General features: G+C 39.6%; 1 protein-coding gene across 1 annotated transcript; it reads right to left on the reverse strand.

The window, feature by feature from the left end:
• Positions 1 to 2,759: 2,759 nt before the first annotated feature.
• Positions 2,760 to 9,255, reverse strand: Mrpl15 (mitochondrial ribosomal protein L15). Its single transcript, XM_003465995.5, has 5 exons — positions 9,073 to 9,255; positions 8,120 to 8,274; positions 7,348 to 7,513; positions 4,651 to 4,774; positions 2,760 to 4,442 (listed from the first exon to the last, which is right to left on the reverse strand). Exons 1-5 carry the CDS (start codon positions 9,178 to 9,180, stop codon positions 4,105 to 4,107), a joined length of 891 nt encoding a protein of 296 aa, XP_003466043.1. The 5' UTR covers positions 9,181 to 9,255; the 3' UTR covers positions 2,760 to 4,104.
• Between the last annotated feature and the right edge of the window lie 9,643 nt (positions 9,256 to 18,898).

Consider the following 18,898-nt stretch of genomic DNA (forward strand, 5'->3'; position numbering starts at 1 on the left):
ATTACATGTTTACATATCAGGAAATTCATTCCTATGTAAATACGTTAAGGTCAATGTAGTTTTCATCGATCCAAAGCAGCATCTCTACCATTATCCACTCAACAGTTTATCCCAACATTACTGGACAGGTTTATGAACCAACCAACCTGAGCATCATCGCTTGGGCAGGTGTCATTTGAACCAGCTTATTCTTGTATTGGATAAGTTTGATAGAATTGTCATTTTTATATTTCCTGTTACCTCATAAGAAATAATGAAAAAGAATGCAATTTTTGGTCACCTTGCCTTTAAATAAGTGGAGTAGTAAGTGGTTAAGGTATTACCACTAGGGCTGAGGATACAGCTCAGTGGTAGCCTATTATGAGGCCCTGGGTTCTATCCCCAGCACTGCAAAAGAAAAAAAGGTGTTATAGTGGAAACAATAGTTTATTTTATACAACCTTGTATTTTACAGATCATCACTGTATTTCACAGAGTTCCACGTTATAGTTTAAAAATAAGGAACACAGGGGGCTGGGGATTTAGCTCAGCGGCATAAGCGCCTGCCTTGCAAGCAGGCAGTCGTGAGTTCGATCCCTGGTACCGATAAAAACGAAAAAGACCAAAAAAAAAAAAAAAAGAAAAAAAAAAATAAGGGACACAGTTTAAATAGCCTGCTGGAAAGCACTCAGAAATGTACGCTGTCTGCTAAATGTATTTGATACACAGCTGAGGGCTATAATTCATGTCTAGCATTCACAAGGCTCAAGATCCAATCCCAAGGACCCATGTAAACTACATTATATCTGATATAACAGGTAAGCTCAGAATAGTATATGCATCTCCCTTTAATCAAAAAGTTTTATTAACTTTGAGAGGTAGGCTAGGGACAAGCAACTGTAAGAGAACATGAACTCTGCTGCCTTTAGTGTGACTGGACTTTAAGATGTGTGACTGAACTGACTGTGTCAACCTGAGTAAGAAACACCCAGCTAGCTACATTGGATCAGCATTGTTCTGGGGTGGCTGAGGGAGTTTACTGAAGATGTGATTTACTGGGTATTGCTCACCACCTGAATGATGTAGGAGGGAAACAGAAAGGCTGGCAGGCTCACAGCTGCTCCTCTGAGGAGCTCCAGCCTTCACCTTTACCTCGGATGCTGTCTCCTGGCTTCCAGCGCACACCCTTTGGCCTCCTGGGATTCCGCCGGGCACAACTGAGAGCTCCAGGCCTTCCACCAGGTCCCCTGGACCTCCAGCATGCATACCTTCCACACTCCCACACCTGACTCTGGGTGGCTGCTGTGAGCCAATGCTGTGAATTACCTATTTGTACATCTTGCATTACATCTGCTTTTCACTGATACAAGGTCCGTACTACTTGCTGCTTATCCAAGACTCAGGAGACAGAAACTAATGGGAGGAAATAGATGTAGTCACAGCTGGCCCTGAAGATAGGAGGCTTCTTTGTTGCTCAAATGTGTCTGAGGGGGCTGAGGTTCATAAGGGCTTCTATGGGAGAAAAAACGGTAGTGAGACCGTGGGCAGGAAGCCTCAGCACTGAGCAAGGGTCTTCTGCGGAGCAGTTTGCATCTAGTAATTCATTTTCAGCTCCTCTTCCTCATCTGAAAAGATCTGACCGGGATCTGCCAGCCAGCATCTGGATGCCCTTTTCTGGCAGAAATTAGGACTTTGCTCTGAGGAAAAGACAGGATTCAAAGTATGGCCAGTAAGACATAAACAAACCCTACGTGGCAGCTTCTAGAACCTTCCTTAAGAAAAGCTGACTTCCTCCTGCCCATCCCTATTTGGATCATGAAAACGAAGATCTGTCTTTGCATGGGAGGGTTTATCAAGGAAAAACCTCGGGCTCCATGGCTTTGTGCAACAGACTCAGCAGAAGTCCTTGAGTGGAGTTTGGTACTTGGTGAGAAAAAAATAAACTTCATACCACTCAAACACTGTGATTTGGAGTTCCTAGCCAATGCAGCTAAAGGCAGACCCAACACAACAAAACTATGTTTTAAAACTTTAGCTTAGCCTCTAGAATTCCAGAGATTTCATATGCCACCATAGAGATTATCAAAAAAGATGATTCTAAACCCTAGGGGGGTTTTGGTTGTGTTTGTTTTTGTTTTTGAGACAGTCTCTATGTAGTACAGGCTGGCCTCAAACTACTCATGGTGATTCTCCTACCTCAGTCTCCCAAGTGCTGGGATTACAGGCATGCAGTACCACACCTGCAGTTCTAGGTTCTAAGAAGTGGTTTAATAACAAATCAGACTACAAAACTTTGATAAACTCATAAACTTATAAATTCATAAACTGAATTCCAGGTTAGCAATATATGAGCTTAAAAAGTCAGAGAAGACAAAACAATGCATGGTTTAGGGGTTTTTGTTTTGTTTTGAGGGTCTTGCTCTGCAGTTGAGGCTGGCCTTCAACCTACTCTGTTGCCCAGGCTGGTTTCAAACTCACAGCAATCCTCCTGCCTCAGCCTCCCAAGTACTGGTATTACAGGTGTATACCACCATGCTTGGCTATGGTTTAGGTTTTTATACATTTTTATTTTTAAAAAATAATCAGCAGCCAGGTCTGATGGTGCATACCTCTAATCCCAGCACTCAAAAGGTTGAGGCAGGATGATCACTGAATTCAAGGCTGGCCTGGGCTACAAAGTAAATTCAAGGACAGTCAGAACTACACAGTTGAAATGCTGTCTTACACACACACACATGCATGCACACACACGAAAAAGAAAAGAAAAACAAAAACTAAAATCAGCCAAGAATAATTTTATTCTCTGTAAGAATTATCATGCTATCATGAATTACTCAAGTATCAACTTTTAATCACTCAAGTAAATGAAAACACTTATGAGATTTAGGTATAATACATCACCGCAAAGTTAAATAACCTCATTAACTTCTGATTCTCCTACATTCACTGAGTTTGGTGCTGGGTGCTAGCTTCAGCTGCTCAGGAAGCTGAGGAAGAACAGTCTGAGCCCAGGAGTTCAAGGTCAGACTCAATGTGACAAAGCCCCAGCTCAAAAAAAAAGTGTTTACATGATTTTATGGTTTATGTAATCACTGAACAAGTTTTCCATTATTTGAGATGGAACAAAATACGAAAGTCTCCAATGTCTGAGATAAGTAAAATTGTAACCATTAGAACTCTTACCTTCTTTAAGAAAAAACTGCTCATGGCTTGACTGTGGTCTACTTTTATCAGAGTATCTCTAATCTCCAGTGTTGCTAGAAAACGCAGACTGGACATGGTGGGGCGTGCCTGTAACCCCAGTGTGTCAGAGGTGGCTAAGGCAGGATGATGGTAAGTTCAAAGCCAGCCAGGACAAGATGTCATCTCAAAAACAAAAAAGTTAAAAAGGGCTGGACCCATAGCTCAGTACGAAGGTCTTGGGTTCCGTCACAAGAGGTACCATAAACAAAATCAACACTTACTGCCACACACATCTATGCACACAACTTAGAAGCTAAACTAGTACTCCTAATGCCTTCCACCCCAACTGGATAGCACTTCCCTAAGGCTCCCTGGACAAAAGAAGCCATAGCTTTTCTGGGGTTGGGCAGGGGGACAGGATTTCAATATGTAGTTCATGCTGGCCCCTTAACTCTCTACCTAGCCCAGGCTGGCCTAAAAAGTGAAATTGCAGTAATCCTCCTGCTTCAGTCTCAACTGCTGGGATCAGAAGCAGGTACCACCACACCCAGTTCCACTGCCTGTACGCTGCTGGCTCTAATCTCAATGAACAGGCCTACTAATCAATCCCATTCCACTTTCTCATTCATTCTAGCTCATGACAACAGCAAGAAAAGGCTGGAGGAAAAGATCATGAAAAGGTGGACTAGAAATATTTCAAAAGTTACCAACTCCCTCAACAGATAAGCAGCAACATTAAATCTCTGAGACACAGTCTATACCAACTCAATTCCTTTATGCAGTTTCTGTTTCTTGCACTTTTATTTTTATTTTAGATGAATATACATTAAAAAAAATCCTGACAGCTAACATCAACCCTGGAAAGGTATTATACGTTTGGGAAATCCACGGTTCAGTCCCTTTTCTGGTACTCTTCACAACTCTGCTTTCCTGGGAGGGAATTCACGAGCTATAGTATTTGAGGAGCTCCTCATCTATAGGCTTTAGAATTTTCCTATCTGCCATGTTTACCACCCATCCAGGAGCCAGACCAAAGAAAATCTGCCTTGGATCCTTGCGAGTACTGAGCATTTTGAAGAGTTCATCTTTGGTGATGTCAGGTAGAACATAACCATACTTCTGGGCAAGTTCAAGTCTTGCTTGAGGAAATTTGGCAGGGTCAGCCAGGTAACCACGGGTCTTTGCATCAGTATAATACGGTACCAGCTCTTCCGGTGGAAGCATTCGCTTTGGAATGGGTTGGCCACGCATAAAGAATGGAATAGGTTTGCACAGAATTTCTGAAAAAAAAAATATAAATAAGAAATACAAATATTCATTCTATACATGATGACTATGTATAAATTTATTTTTTAAATCTTCTAAAAACAAGATAATCCACGTGAGAGATGTACATCTCTAAATTTGCTATTCCGTAAGTAATTAAAAAACAGCAACTAGCAGAAGAAAAAGACAGAAAGAAGACAACCAACCCAAGAGCAAGCTTACCAAGGCTTTTCGGATCATAGAAGGCTGTAGTAACCACACCACCATTTTTTTCAATCGCAGCAATGGCTAGTTCAGAAACCAACTGTACTTCAATATTAATTTTTGCCTTAAAGGTGTCAGCACCCTGTCATAAGTCAAAACGAAGCCTGTTAGTAAACAGCTTGGCTAAGAAAACTACATCAAGATTCCTTTTTAAACTACCTTTTCTCCTCCAAAATACCTCCAGTACAATAGTAGTTCCTGTTTTTAAATATCTCTATGTTGAAAACCTACCAAAAAAATTTTTTTTTATATTTAGGCTATCCTATTTTTATCAATTTTCAATTCCTAGAGAATATATATTTCTAAATTGACAATTTTGTGTTAAAGGATTAAAACAATTTTTGGTTGTTTTTTGTTTTCTTTCTCAAAATAGGTTTTGCCAGGAGTGGTGATGCATACCTGTAATCCCAGCACTCAGAAGGCCAGCAGGAAGATCACTGCAAGTTCGAGGCCAGCCTGAATTACATAGCAAGACCCTGTATCAAAAAGTTTTCAAAATCTATCATGTCCTTGCAAATATGAAATTTAAAAAAGGTAAATATTTTACAGATCAGTAAATAACATGTGACTGCATTTACCCCACCACTCCCTTGGAGTAGAGCTCTCAAGATAATTTTTACTAGTTTAACAGACACCTAAAGCCTACTGAGATATGCTAATACAGTCATGGACCTTTTCATGTGTTAAGACAAACATAGAATAAAACACTGAGGCTTAACCACGTATTTGGTATTCTGTTTTCAAACTATCTTATCTGAAAATCTTCTGTACATAGTCTTACTTTTTGAAAGGCAGCTACAAGGTTTTTCTATCATCATGTGCTTCTCTCTAGTGGACACTGAGTTTCTTGTGCATTAAATAAAATAAACAATGGTTGATTAACAATATACAAAAATTTATTGTCATATAAACTCCTGGCCAATTCCTTGACTGCAGTTAAGAGTAAAATATAATATATACCTTTCCCTCCTAATTTTTCTGTTTTGTTTTTGTTTCTTGAGACAGAGTCACACTATGCAGTCCAGGCTGCCCTCAAAACTTGCAGCAACCTTCAAGCCTCAAAACTCGCAGCAACCTTTAAGCCTCAGCCTCCTGAGTGCTGAGAATACAAGCCTGCACCACCACAACCTATTCCTCCATAAATATTAATTATCATGTACTAATACTACCAAAATTGAAAATATAGCAGTCAATTACCTGAGCTCAAGAGCTTACACTCTAGTAATGAAGACAATGAAACATTAATGCATAAATTGATACTAAATGCAAATATTCATAAACATTAAAGAAAAATGTTTTGGGCAGAGTAAGGCAGACAATGTGACTGCGAGGTGGGGCAAGTGTTCTTTTATAAAGAGCTGTCAAAAAAGATCTTTCCAGACAGGCATGGTGATACATGCTTGTAATCCCAGCACTGAGAGGCTGAGGCAGGAGGATCCTCAGGAGTTCAGGAGTTCAGACCAGCCTAGGCTACACATTGAGTTCAAAGCCGGCCTCTCAAGAAAAAAAAGGATCTTCCTGATATGCTGACATTTGGGGAGAGACTCAAAAGAGGTGGATGAGGGAGTAAGCTATATCAATACAGAGAAACACATTCGGGATGAGGGAGCACAGTCCTTCAAGGCACAATGTTCAACTTTCCAAAACTAAGTAATGAAGCCGGGTGTGGTGGCACACGCCTGTAGTCCCATCACACGGAAGACCAAGGCAGGAGGATCGTTGCAAGTTCATTGCCAAGTTCAAGATCAGCCTGAGCTACAAAATGAGCCCAAGGCCAGCCTGAACTGCCTGTCTCAAAAAGACAAAAAAAAAAAACTAAGTAACCTAAGAACACAACTCAAACTGGATAAAAACAAGAGGGCAGAATGTTACTTATAACAATTCCCCTTTATTCTCAGTTTTGCCTGCCTTGGTTTCCATTAAGCAAATTTCAACCATGGTCCGAAAAGATAAATGGAAAATCTCAGAAATAAACAATTTTTAAGTTTTAAATTGTGTGCTGAGTAGTGTGGTAAAATCTCATGCCATCCCACGTTACCCTGCCCATGACACATCATCCCCTTTCCACCATACCCACATGGTATACACTGCCTGCCCACTAGTCTCTTACAGTATCACGCTTCTATTCACGTGATCCGTATTTACTTAATAGCACCAAAAGTGCAACCGTAGTGATAACGGCAATTCAGATAAGCCGAAGAGAAGTCATAAAGTAGTTCTTTAAGTTAAAAAGTAAAAATACTCATTTAGGGAAGAAAAAAATCCTCATTTCTTTGATTTTTTTGAGACAAGGTTTCACTGGGCAGGTTAGGCTGACCTCATTCATGCTCAATAAGTAGTCCAGGCTGGCCTCAAACTCTCAGCAATTCCCCTGCCTCAGCCTACCCAGTGCTGGGATTACAGGCCTGCACCACCACACCCAGGTAAGGGCAGAAAAAAAACTTATGCTGAGATCTGTGGGAAGTTATTAATATTAATCTCTTAAATGCCTAATTTACAAACTAATCTGATTATAGGTATGTATATAAAGGAAAAATAGGTCATGATGTCCATGGTTTCAGGCATGCATTTGGAATGGAGTAAGACAGGAACTACTATATATAGAAATAAAAAATACGTTTCTACATAACACCAAAAGATTTAATGCAGACTTACCTCCTCCACCAGCTGGACACCATAGTCCCTTTTATGTGGCTGGATGGTTACACCTCTCCCATTGACAAGCTGGGTTAAGTCAATAGGTTCAGTAGGATCAACTCGACCCAAATCAATAAGATACTGCAGTCTCTTCAAACTCAGAGGCTGATACTGACGTCTGAAGCTATGGATCAAGAAAGCAACAGTTGGAAAATAAAAATTTTCCTGCAACTTCTCCAAATCAGCTTGAAGCTCTGTCCTATGATTTTCTCTTCCATCGCTTTTGATGGTTTGACAAAATAAAACCTTCCTGACTGCCTCACAAACAAGTGATATTGATGGAATTAGGGTACTTCACAGTAAAAATAATTTGCCTCTATAAGCACCTAATTTACTCATCTATACAAACAAATACATTTATGAAAAATGTTATTATCTGAATTATACAGTGGTGGTCCACAATGGGCCACATATATATCTGTTATCTGTTGACATATAAATTTTTATTGGTAATCTTTTAAGCAATCATAAGAACAGGTACAACCCCCACTTTGCAAGTCTGATTATGTCTGGACTAGCTCAGCCATAATCTCTATTTTGCAAGTCTGATTATGTCTGAGCTTTTTTTCCCTACTAATCCAGGCTGTTTCATTACAGTAAATGATTCAGAGAAACAGCAGCAAAAAAAAGTTCACTTTGAAATGAATTTTAAATTTCCACAAAATTATTTTTTTAGGTGATTCTAAGTGGAAGTTAGGAGTTTGTCCTTTAAAAAGCAGAGTAACATTACCTATGTCCTTCATTAAATCCGTATTTTGGGATGCGGAGGTAAAATGGTGTCTGGCCCCCCTCAAAGCCCAGTCTGGGCCGTGTTCCTCTTTGTCTTTCTCCTTTATGGCCTCTGCCACATTTTCTACCTCTTCTTCGACCTCTAGGTCGTCTCTCCTACAAATAAAAAGGAAGTTTTAGGATATTAGGATACATTTCAAAAAACTGTATTTCAGCTTTCCGCGGAATATTTTTGGTTATGCCATTCATTCACCCATCCAACCAACCAGCACTTAGCTAAAGCTAGGCGGCACTGTTCTAGCTGCTCCGATATCCATACCCCATTAGCATCTTTGCCTCTGAAGACTTGGCAGTTCTTGTAACCAAAACACAAACTATAGTTCACAAGTTGCAAAAATAAGGGACGGGTTATGATCAGATAGGGACTAACAGTATCCTAGAATTAAACATATAAAACAAGCTTAAACGAATATTCCAGGAGGGGTTTCTATTTTGGAATTCTAAATTTGGAGACTAACATACTTCCTTAAACTTGCTAGCACTTCACGTAAACAACGAAATTATACTATCCTACGACAGTCTGTCGACGATTTAACAGTTTTTAAAGCTATATTCAGTGAGCTGCGGGAATAAGTCAACTTACACCTTTTTAATGACGACGAAATATCCGTTTGCTGGGGAACGACTTTATTTTAAATGCAATTTTGAATGATAATCATTTTGCAGTTTCTGAGTTTGCGCCCCCTAAATTTTTATGCCCTAAATATAAACCTTATTAAGAGTTGGCAACGTGCGAGAAGATTTTCTCTGGGGAGTGAAGGGCAGCTGGCTTAGCAACCCTCCGCTTGAGGCAGCACCCTCTGGCAAAAGCTGTCCTGGACCACGACAGGAAGAGCCAGGCCACGGCCTGGGCCCCTGCCCCCAGCGCTCCCTGCTCCACCATCAGCCATTTACCGGTTTCCTGGAGCCGGGATTGGGCTTTAGGTTGGCCAGGCTCACACGCGGCAGCGACCTGAGCAGGTTCAGGGAGCGGAGCCCCCCACCTTTCAGCGGACTCCCCATGGCCAGCCAGCCCCAGGCCTCCCAAGGACGCCGCGGAGGCCACGTGGTCGCAGCAAGCTGCTTTACGGCCGCGGCACGCCCCTGTCGCGCTGCAGGCGGCGCGCCGCAACCTCAGAATCCCGCCGAAGCTTCGCAGTTGGAGGCTCGTGTGGCAAGCTGGTGGTAATGGCTGTTTTGTTTTGTTTAACGAGATTGTTCTTTGGTGGGCTTCACGCACTATTGTGGCGAATACAGTTATTTTCGACCAAAGTAAAACACACGTTAATCAACCTTTCAGTGTTTTTGAGCTTGGGAGCCCAACTATTCAAACAGTTCTGATACCAATCTTGAAATAAGATTCAGTCTATGACCTCTCACCCACATGTCTGTTTACTGCTAATCGTGGGGCCCTGCGGGGGGTGGGGGTGCAGCCTGTAACCGCAGCCCTGGGGACGCTGAGCAGGAAGAGCCCAGCGAGCTGGAAACCAGCCTGAGCTGCGTAGTTCTAGGGCAGCGTGACCCTGTCACGAAAACAAAACCAAGATAGTAATAATGGGAACGGTACTTAGCGTCTAGTATGTATCCGACATCGTATCAAATTACATTTATCCAATTTATATAACTAAATGACTCTCGAGGTAGATAATAATCACATTTGACAGAGAAAGTGTGGTTGGTTAGGTCGGTCACAGTGGCCCTGATCTAATGTGAATCAGCAGAGCTAGGATTTAAACTGCTCCTTATTATAAGAGTGGTATTTTTGTAATATAAAATTGAATCGCTGCATCACAAAACTCGTATTTCAAATATAAAAATGAATGGGTTTAAACACATTTCTCATAAGTGACTTTAAAAGGCTGTTCCCTGCCCGGCATGGTGGCACATGCCTGTAATCTTGAGACGGAGAATAGTACACATGGCCCCAGTATGGGTAAATAAGTGATTTAGGAAGTCCCTGTCTCAGAATACCAAAAGGATTGGGGGAATGTAGCTTAAAGAAGATCTGGGGTTCAATGCCCAATACCAAAAGCCGAATAAAAACTTGTTCTTTTCGTTCTTTGTTCTTTTGCTAGTTTACTTCTTACAGGGGAAGCTATGCCTGCTGGCTCTTGCAAGCAATCACATTGAAGACAATTTTTAGAGACCAGTTATGTCCATGTTTAAGCCTTTGTGCAGTTACTTTAAATCAAATGTAGATTAACTACATTTAAAAATTGCATTCATTCCTTTAGTAAGCAATGTTTATGAGCAAGACGCTGAATTACAAAAATATACATGAAAGAAATCTAGTATAATTTCACCCCCAGGCTTTCTGGAGAAAGTTTTCAGAATTGAGTATTCTTTTAATGCTAAAACAATTGTAGATTCTTGTTGACTAACTAGAAAAAAATGGAAGAAAAAGATATTTTAGTTCTGCAAAATGATATTAAAGTAAGGTCCAGAGTCTACTTAAAAGTACAAACATGCTAGTCCTGGTGGTACACAGCTGACTCTCAGTGCTCAGGAGGCTGAGACAGTAGGGTGTTCAGGAGTTGAGGCCGACCTGAGCTACACAGTGAATTCTTGTCTCAAAAAAGGAAAAGAAAAAAATTAATTGTCACCCTTACTGACTTTTAATTCATTGATTTCCACAATCTTTCTTTTAAGTTTTCATACTATTACAGACCACTAAGTTAAGATAGAAGTTAATAGGCAGTCAGAGAGGATCAGGCCCTCAAGAGAACGCAAAAGATGAGATCCTCAAAATCGTGGTTGGTGGCAAATTTGAAGACAGCCAGCCCTCAACATGGAGATGCATTGGCCACCTCTGCAAGCCTCACTAGAAATAAGCAGCAACTAGAGATTACATAGTAATTAGCACCACCTGGTTTAGTAGGTAGGGCATCAGACACATAGGTGGGTGACCAGAAAAGCCAGGCTGGGGCAGGGGATATGGCTCAGCAGCATGGCATCTGCCTGACAAGTGCAAGGTCCTGAATTTGATTCCCAGCACCAAAAAAAAAAAAAAAAAATAGGAAAATCCATATCCATACTCCCATCCCTTTCCAGAAATGCTTTTATTCTTTTTATATTAGACCCTGTAGATCAGCTAAAGTTAATGATGCTCGTCATACACCTTTGCCATGACCCTCATTTCCCTATTGGATCAATATTAGTTAAACAACCATGCTTTTAGTCCTATAGGTCTATAGGTCAATTGTAGTTTGGCCGGTAGCTACCCACATTGCTCTATCAAATACCTTTGACAAACAGTTTCCATGGCCACCTACTCAGAATTCCTCCTGGAAGGCCAGGAGCTGTTCTTTTTATTCCCAATAAAACTCTCCTAACGTCCCCTGTTGGTTTACAACTTCATTCCTCGATGTTGTGAGACCACACACCTGGTACATATGATAAAAATACCTTTGGGAAGAAATTTACAAAATATAATTGCAAACTGCACCATAATCTACAGAAAGACACACAATTTTTCAATACCTATCTAGAAAAAAATCATATTTTTCAAGTTAGAGGAGCTTTACATTTATTAAAGGTAGGAAAAGAAATATGCTCTGGAGAAAAAGTTTGGTCCAAGTGAGAATAAGAAAGACTCTACAGCTGAGAACAGAGTACTGGGAAAGAGAGAACAATACAGCTAGAAAACCATTGTTTGCATTCTGTTTGAATGTTAACATCACAAGCATGTTTGCTGGACTCAGTCACACACCTCTGTAATCCCAGTTCCTGGGAAGATGGAAGTAGGAGAACCATAAATCTGAACCCAGCCCCAGAAACAACATAGCTGGAGCCTGTCTCAAACGATGGGACAGGAAATATAACACACTGCATTCCTCTCTCTCTCTCTCTCTCTCTCTCTCTCTCTCTCTCTCTCTCTCTCTCTCTCTCTGGTATTTTTATTTCTTTCTTTGTTTTTTTATGCCAGGGATTGAACCGAGGGCCTTGTGCATGCAAGGCAAGAACTCTACCACTGACTCACATCCTCAGCCCCATACACCGCACTTCTTAGAGGCAAATATTTTATTTATTTATTTTTATTTAGAAGCATATATTAGCCGTGTGGGCTATGCAACTTAGGGGGCCATAAATTAAAAACAGTAGAAATACTAATGATTTGTAGTTAATTGTAGGATGCATGATTACTTTTCTACCTTCCACATTTTGACTGAGTATAGAAAACTGTCAGAAAAGGTGGGAGCTGGTGTATACATAGTCCTACACTCTAGGAGGCTGAGGCAAGAGGACTACAAAGCCAAGCCAAGCATGGGCAATTTAGCAAGACCAGCTCAAAATAAAGAAGAGCTGTAGTTAAGTCAGTGCAAAGGTGCTGGGTTCAGCCCTCAGTACCTCAAAACAAACACCTGTCGGAATAATGTGATGATTTGCATCTTTGTCATAAAATGTAAATTAAAAGTGTGGTAAGTCAGTGATCCTTAAATTAATTTAAGTCTGTAGAAGTTTTACATCATCGTCACCACACAAGTAGTAATTATTACACACCCACATGCTTGGGATGTTGTTCAAAGTAAGCCCTGTTTCAACCAAGTTAAGGAAGGGTATTATAATAAATTTTATCTCAACAACTGCTGTTTTTAAATTTCACGTTTTTGTTTTTGTTTTTCTGAGGCAGGGTCTCCCTACACAGTGCAGGCTGGCCTTGAACTAAGGTCCCTCTTGACTCCAACCCCAGTTAATAATGATTCTAAATCATGACATAAAAAGAAGAAAATGAATCCTGGAAAGATAATATAATTTGAAGTTCCTTTAAAAGTGCTCACAAACTCCCATATAATCTTTCCATCTGTTCCAGTGCCTAATAGTCTGTTAACAGATTAATCCCTTTGAACTCATTATTTTAAAATAGTCTCATGGTAAACAGAATGTCGGAGTAGGGCAGTAAAATTAAAAGGGAATAAATTCATTCCATAAGTTGCTTTGCAGGATACATAATAATACACTAGGAAATGGAGATTTTGATCAATGTAATCCTGTTATTGAGATTAAAAACAAAACAAAGCTACATAAACACTTTCTATCCTGAGATAACTCATGAAATAATATCTTAATATGTTGGTAGGGATAGGAACAGGAGGAGGAAACGATTTTTAGTTATTAGATTATTGCTGAATTTTACTATAAACCAAGAAAAAGGTTTTTTTGGTTTTTTTATCAGTACCGGAGATTGAACTCATGACCGCCTGCTTCCAAAGCAGGTGCTTATGCTGCTGAGCTAAATCCCCAGCCTCTAAGAAAAAGGTACTTTTAGGATGAGTTTGCTGAGAGGATGTAGCTCAGTAGTAAAGTGCTTGCCTAGCATGTTCAAGGCCCTGGATTTGATTCTTGGCACTGAAAAAAAAAAAAAGACTTAGCATGGGATGCAGAATAAATGAGATTTGAGATGGTCAACACGAGGGAGCAGAAAACTAGAGAAGCGATTATTTATTAATCAGGGAGGAGGGAGTCACGGTGAAGGAACAGTGAATCCTTTTGACTTTGGACAAAAACTAATATTGACAGAAGACTATGAAGAGGGCATGGAAAGGGCTGAAAATAAATTTCACCTTGATCAAATCTACCTCGTTTTCCAAAGGTTTGGTACTAACTTAAAGGTTTTCATTCACACCAAAATAGATTTTTGTTTTAATTTGATTAAAATATGGTAATTCCTACATGTTCTGAAAAAAGTTAAATAGTACATAAGGGTTCCTAATCAAAGCCCTAGTTCTCTAGTTCCCCATCCCATTCTGAATTTTCCTTCTCCGTAATCAATCACTTTATAAAAAAGTCAGAGCTGAGGATTGAAGGCAGGGTCTCACACGTGCCAGGCAGGCACGCTGCCACTGAGCTATACTCTCACTGTGTAAGGAGTCACTATTAGCTTTGCTTTTGTTTCTCTGGTGACTGCCTCCTTACTAATAATAAAATCTCTCCCTCATTAATTGGAAAGCTGGTGGTATAATTCCAATCTAGGTCTGAAGGCTTGAATCCAGGAATCTTCAGGAAGCCAAAGGTGAATTCCTTGTTCCTCTGTCTTTGTGTTCCGTTCAGGGCCTCCGTAGGCTGGATGTTATGCGTTGAGCTAGGGCAGTTCACTTTACATGTCCACTGTTGCCAGTGCTAATCTCATCCAGAAACCCTCTCACAGAGACACCAAGGAGTGATGTCAACCTGTCCACCACCCACGGCCAGGCACACTGACATATATGACTAGTCCTAAGGCAGGGTTTTGAACATACGCAGTGGGGCAATTATTGGATCATAATCTATACCTGCAACCGTACTAAATTTCTTTTTTTTTTTTTTTTTTTTTTGTCTTTTTCCTTTTTATCGGTACCGGGGATCGAACTCATGACTGCCTGCTTTCAAGGCAGGTGCTTATGCCACTGAGCTAAATCCCCACCCCCAACCGTACTAAATTTCCCCAAATTTCATGTCAATCTTATTTACTCTCATTGTATGCTATATTCAGTTTTATACTCTCATCATATACTATGTAGGGCTAAACTGGTAAATTATTTATAAATCTTTAATTATTTTATACAATTAAAAAGTCTTAACTATAATTTTATTAAATTATAATCTATTGAGATTTAATGGGGCTTACATTGCATTTGTAGATTAGTTCTTAGAAAATTTATAATCTTACACAATTGGATCTTACTATCCAGGTATTTGTCCCTTTATACCATGATAGCTTGATACTTTTTTGATGTAGGTCTAATACATTCAGCTTTTGTTTATGTAAAATAAAATGTCCCAATCTTTATTCCTTTCTTTTCTTTTTAGTGCTAGGAATTGAACCTAGGCTTTTCACTGAGCTAAATCCCAAATCTTTTCAAATTTTATATTTTGAGAACGAGTATTACTAAGAGATTCAGGTACTGAGGCTGAGCTTGTGATCCTCCTGCCTCAGCATCCCAGGTTGCTGGGATTAGAGGCCTGTGATACTATATCTGGGTCAGATGTCACAGTCTTATATAGAAAACCCCAATATCCCCATCAAAAAACTGTTAAAACTATCAGGTTCAATAAACTTTCAGGATCCAAAATCAACATAGAAAAATTAGTTGCATTTCAGTACACCAGCAACAAATTACTTGAAAAAGAAATTAATAAAACAACCCATTGGGGGCTGGGGATTTAGGTCAGCGGCATAAGCGCCTGCCTTGCAAACAGGCAGTCGTGAGTTCCATCCCCGGTACCGATATAAAGGAAAAAGACCAAAAAAACCCCATTTACAACAGCATCAAAAAGTATAAAATTCTTAAGTATCAATTTAACCAAGGGATTAAAAGACCTGTATGCTAAAAACTGCAAAACATTGATGAAAGAAATGAAAACAGTCGCAAACAAATATACAGATATCCATGTGCATGAGTTAGAAGAATATTGTCAAAATGTCCACTCTACCCGAAGAGATCCACAGATACAATGCAGTCCCAACATTCTAATGGAATTTTTACAGAAACAGGAAGAGGTATCCTAAAATTCATAAGCAACCACAAAAGAACCCAAATAGACAAAGCAACTTGAGAAAGAACAAACTGATTCTTCTTGATTTCAAATTGTATCAGAAAACTACAGTTATTAAAACAGTGTGGTGGTGGCTGGTGATTTAGCTCAGTGGCACAGCATCTGCCTGGCAAACATGAGGTCCTGAGTTCAATTCCCAGTAGCACTCCCCCAAAACAACACTATGGTACTTGCATAAAAATAGAAAGACCTGTAAAGCAGAATAGAGGGCCTTAAATAGAGAAATAAACCTATGCATATAGTCAACTAACTTTTGACAAGGACACTAAGAATACAAACTGATGAGAAAACATTGTCTCTTTAATGAAGATGTTGGGAAAATAGATATCCTCAGATACACAAAAGGCCCTTATCCAGTATACAATGATCAACTGCAAATGGATGAAGTCTTAAAGTCCAAGAACTGAAACCATAAAACTTACAGAAAAAAAGCACAGGAAAAAAATTCAAAACTCTTTAGCCTCTGGACGCTGATGCAGGAGGATCACATGCAAGCCTGAGTTCAAGGCAAGTCTTGGCTACTAGTGAGTTTACAAATACATAGCGAAGTTAGACCCTATCTCAAAAAACAAACAACACAAATGTTGAGAAGGTTGAAAAAGAAAGAGACTTCATATTTCGCAGAGAGAAGTATAAACTGACACTGCTATTATGGAACATAGTGTAAGCGGTATGAAAGCTCCTCAAAAAATTAAAGCTAGAAATGTCATATACTACTTCTGGGAATCTATGCAAAGGAATGTAAATTAGGTTCTAAACAGATACCTGCATTCCCTTATTTACTGCAGCATTGATCACAATAGCCAAGACACAGAAACAGACTAAATGTCCTTTGATGGATGAGTGTGTAAAAACATTGGATCACACACATGCTATGGATATAATTCAGCTTTTTTATTTTGTTTCATTTTGTTGGGACAGAGTCTTGCTACACAGTGAAGGGTGGGCTTGAATTCACAGCAGCCCTTCAGCCTCAGTTTCTGGAGTGCTGGGATTACAGGCATGAGACGCCACTTCTGGCAAATTCAGTCTTTAAAAAGAAGAAAACTGCCACTTGAACAACATAAAAAGATATAGATTGCATTATTCTAAGTGAAATATATCACACGCAGAATGGCAGACTATGATTTCACCGCAATCTGGCGTCTAACATAACCAAGCTGATGGTTTCCAGCAGTGGGGAGGGAGAAATGGGGAGGTGTTGTTTAGAGGGTACAAATGCAAATAGGTGGTATTGTAGGCTATGCAGCACAGAATCTGTAGCTAACAATACCGCATTGGGTCCTTCAGACTGCTGAGAGGGTAAGATTTTACCATTAGTGTTTTTACCAAACACACGAAAAAATGAAACACAGTAATAGAGGGTCAGAGCTGATGGATATATTTATGGCCTTGGTGGTGGTGATAGCTTCATAGGCCTATACTTATCCCCTAATGCACTGAAATGTGCATATGAAATGTGTACAGCTATCTATAGGTCAATCATGCCTCAGTAAAGTAGGGGTTTTTATTTTGTTTTGTTTTGTTTTTGTTTTTTTTTTTGCTATCAGGATTAAACTCAGGACCTTGAACTTGGCAGAAGTAAAGTAGTTTTAAAAGTTTTGCTTGTGCATAGCTCATTTTTTTAAATAATTTTTTTTACTTTCAAGAGAACAAAACCAAGCAAAATAAAACAGAATAAAGCCAATCAAAATAAATCACTGTAAATGACACAGGACTTCAGAACAGTATGAAATCAACAGTGGTTACCCACAATGCCTCTTGTCTTCAAAATAGCTGCAGATACTTTCAGACATACTAAAAATCAGACAAAATAGAACAGAATAGAATCAATAAAAATAGAACAATGAATGCAATAAAAAAAAAAAAAAAACTTCAAAATAAGACAGTAGTAAATCCAAAATGGCTACCATAATTATCTTGCTATCTTGGAAATAGCTGCCCACACCATCAGATATAACAAAATCAAACAAAGCAAAATAGAATAAAACCCAACCCAACAAATCAATGAAAATGATACAGGACTTCAAAACCAGATACTAGGGAGTTAACAATGGCTCCTACCTTTTGAAGAAGATCCCCCATACATGCCCCAGTGCGTACAGTGATCCTCTGAATAGACAATCAGATCACCAGCCCCAGACCTGCAAAGTCAGTGAAACACCAAACACCATAAGCATCAAATTGCATTTCTTTTTTTTTTTTAATTTTATTTTGAAAGTAGTAAAAATGCAGCAGCACAAGACAGAACAAAGCCAATCGAGACAATGCAGTGAAATTGGTACAGGATTTCACAGTAAGATACTGGGATAGTAGTAATAGGTACTATGGTATATCGCCTTAACTTCACAATAGTTGTCCAGTCAATTAGGTATAGCAAAATCAAACCAAAAATAGAACATTATAAAACCAATTGAGAACACTGAATAGAGCAAAAGAAACATAACAAAACATAAGTGAAAACAACCTTTGCCTTCAAACAGAAGCTAGAAGGAAATCTCTCATATTTGCTGTACTGTATATGATCATCCTCCCAAGAGATGCTGAGATATCTATTCCCAGTAGCTATGGGGGGGGGGGCAGGCGGGGGAAGGGTGTGCTTGATTTTCAGCCTGTGTGGCAGTAGGCTCACAGGTAATGGTTCTCCTCCTGGCCCTCGCTGCAGGCTCTTACCAAGAGGGCGGGTGAATAAACTGCCTGAGTCCCACCATGGCCGGATCTCCAGCTCCATCAAATTGCATTTCACTTGAATAACTATCATCCCAGCCTGTGTTTCTCTGGGTGTCTGGTCTCTTATAGGGGTAGGGAGAGTGTGTATGGGGGCAGGGAGTGTGGCTGTTGTTTCCCAGCCATGTGCCAGAAGGGGTGGGATCTGGCTGTCCCCAGGTGGCAGTGGCCCCTGCACTGATTCACAGGGAGGCCCTGCTTCTTGTTGACATTTTGTGAATGACCTAAGAGTTTCTTGAGAGAAGAAAACTAGTTATGATATTGGAACTTTCTTTTAAATTAATTTTAAAATATAGAATTGAAACCTTTATTTTTTCAATCACAGTTTTGAAAGGTATACAGTGGAGTTTTGAATCATATATTATAGAATTATTAGGGTATATCAACAATTCTGTGGTTTCATATTATTCAACAGTATCATAGGAAGACTTATTTTTTACAAATAAATATTATAGAGCTAGAAATATAGCTCAGAGCACAA

Source organism: Cavia porcellus, unplaced genomic scaffold (assembly GCF_034190915.1).
Source record: "Cavia porcellus strain 051 isolate PalLab524CR breed Dunkin Hartley unplaced genomic scaffold, mCavPor4.1 scaffold_11, whole genome shotgun sequence".
In the NCBI taxonomy this organism is placed as follows: domain Eukaryota; kingdom Metazoa; phylum Chordata; class Mammalia; order Rodentia; family Caviidae; genus Cavia; species Cavia porcellus.

Bases quoted from the DNA above. Each gene is read 5' to 3' on its own strand.
- Mrpl15 (XM_003465995.5), bottom strand. From the start codon at position 9,180: ATGGGGAGTCCGCTGAAAGGTGGGGGGCTCCGCTCCCTGAACCTGCTC. The intron at 4,775-7,347 runs GTAAGTCTGCAT...GACTTATGACAG, and splicing joins GTGTCCAGCTGGTGGAGGAG to GGTGCTGACACCTTTAAGGC. The intron at 4,443-4,650 runs GTAAGCTTGCTC...TTTTTTTTTCAG, and splicing joins CTATGATCCGAAAAGCCTTG to AAATTCTGTGCAAACCTATT.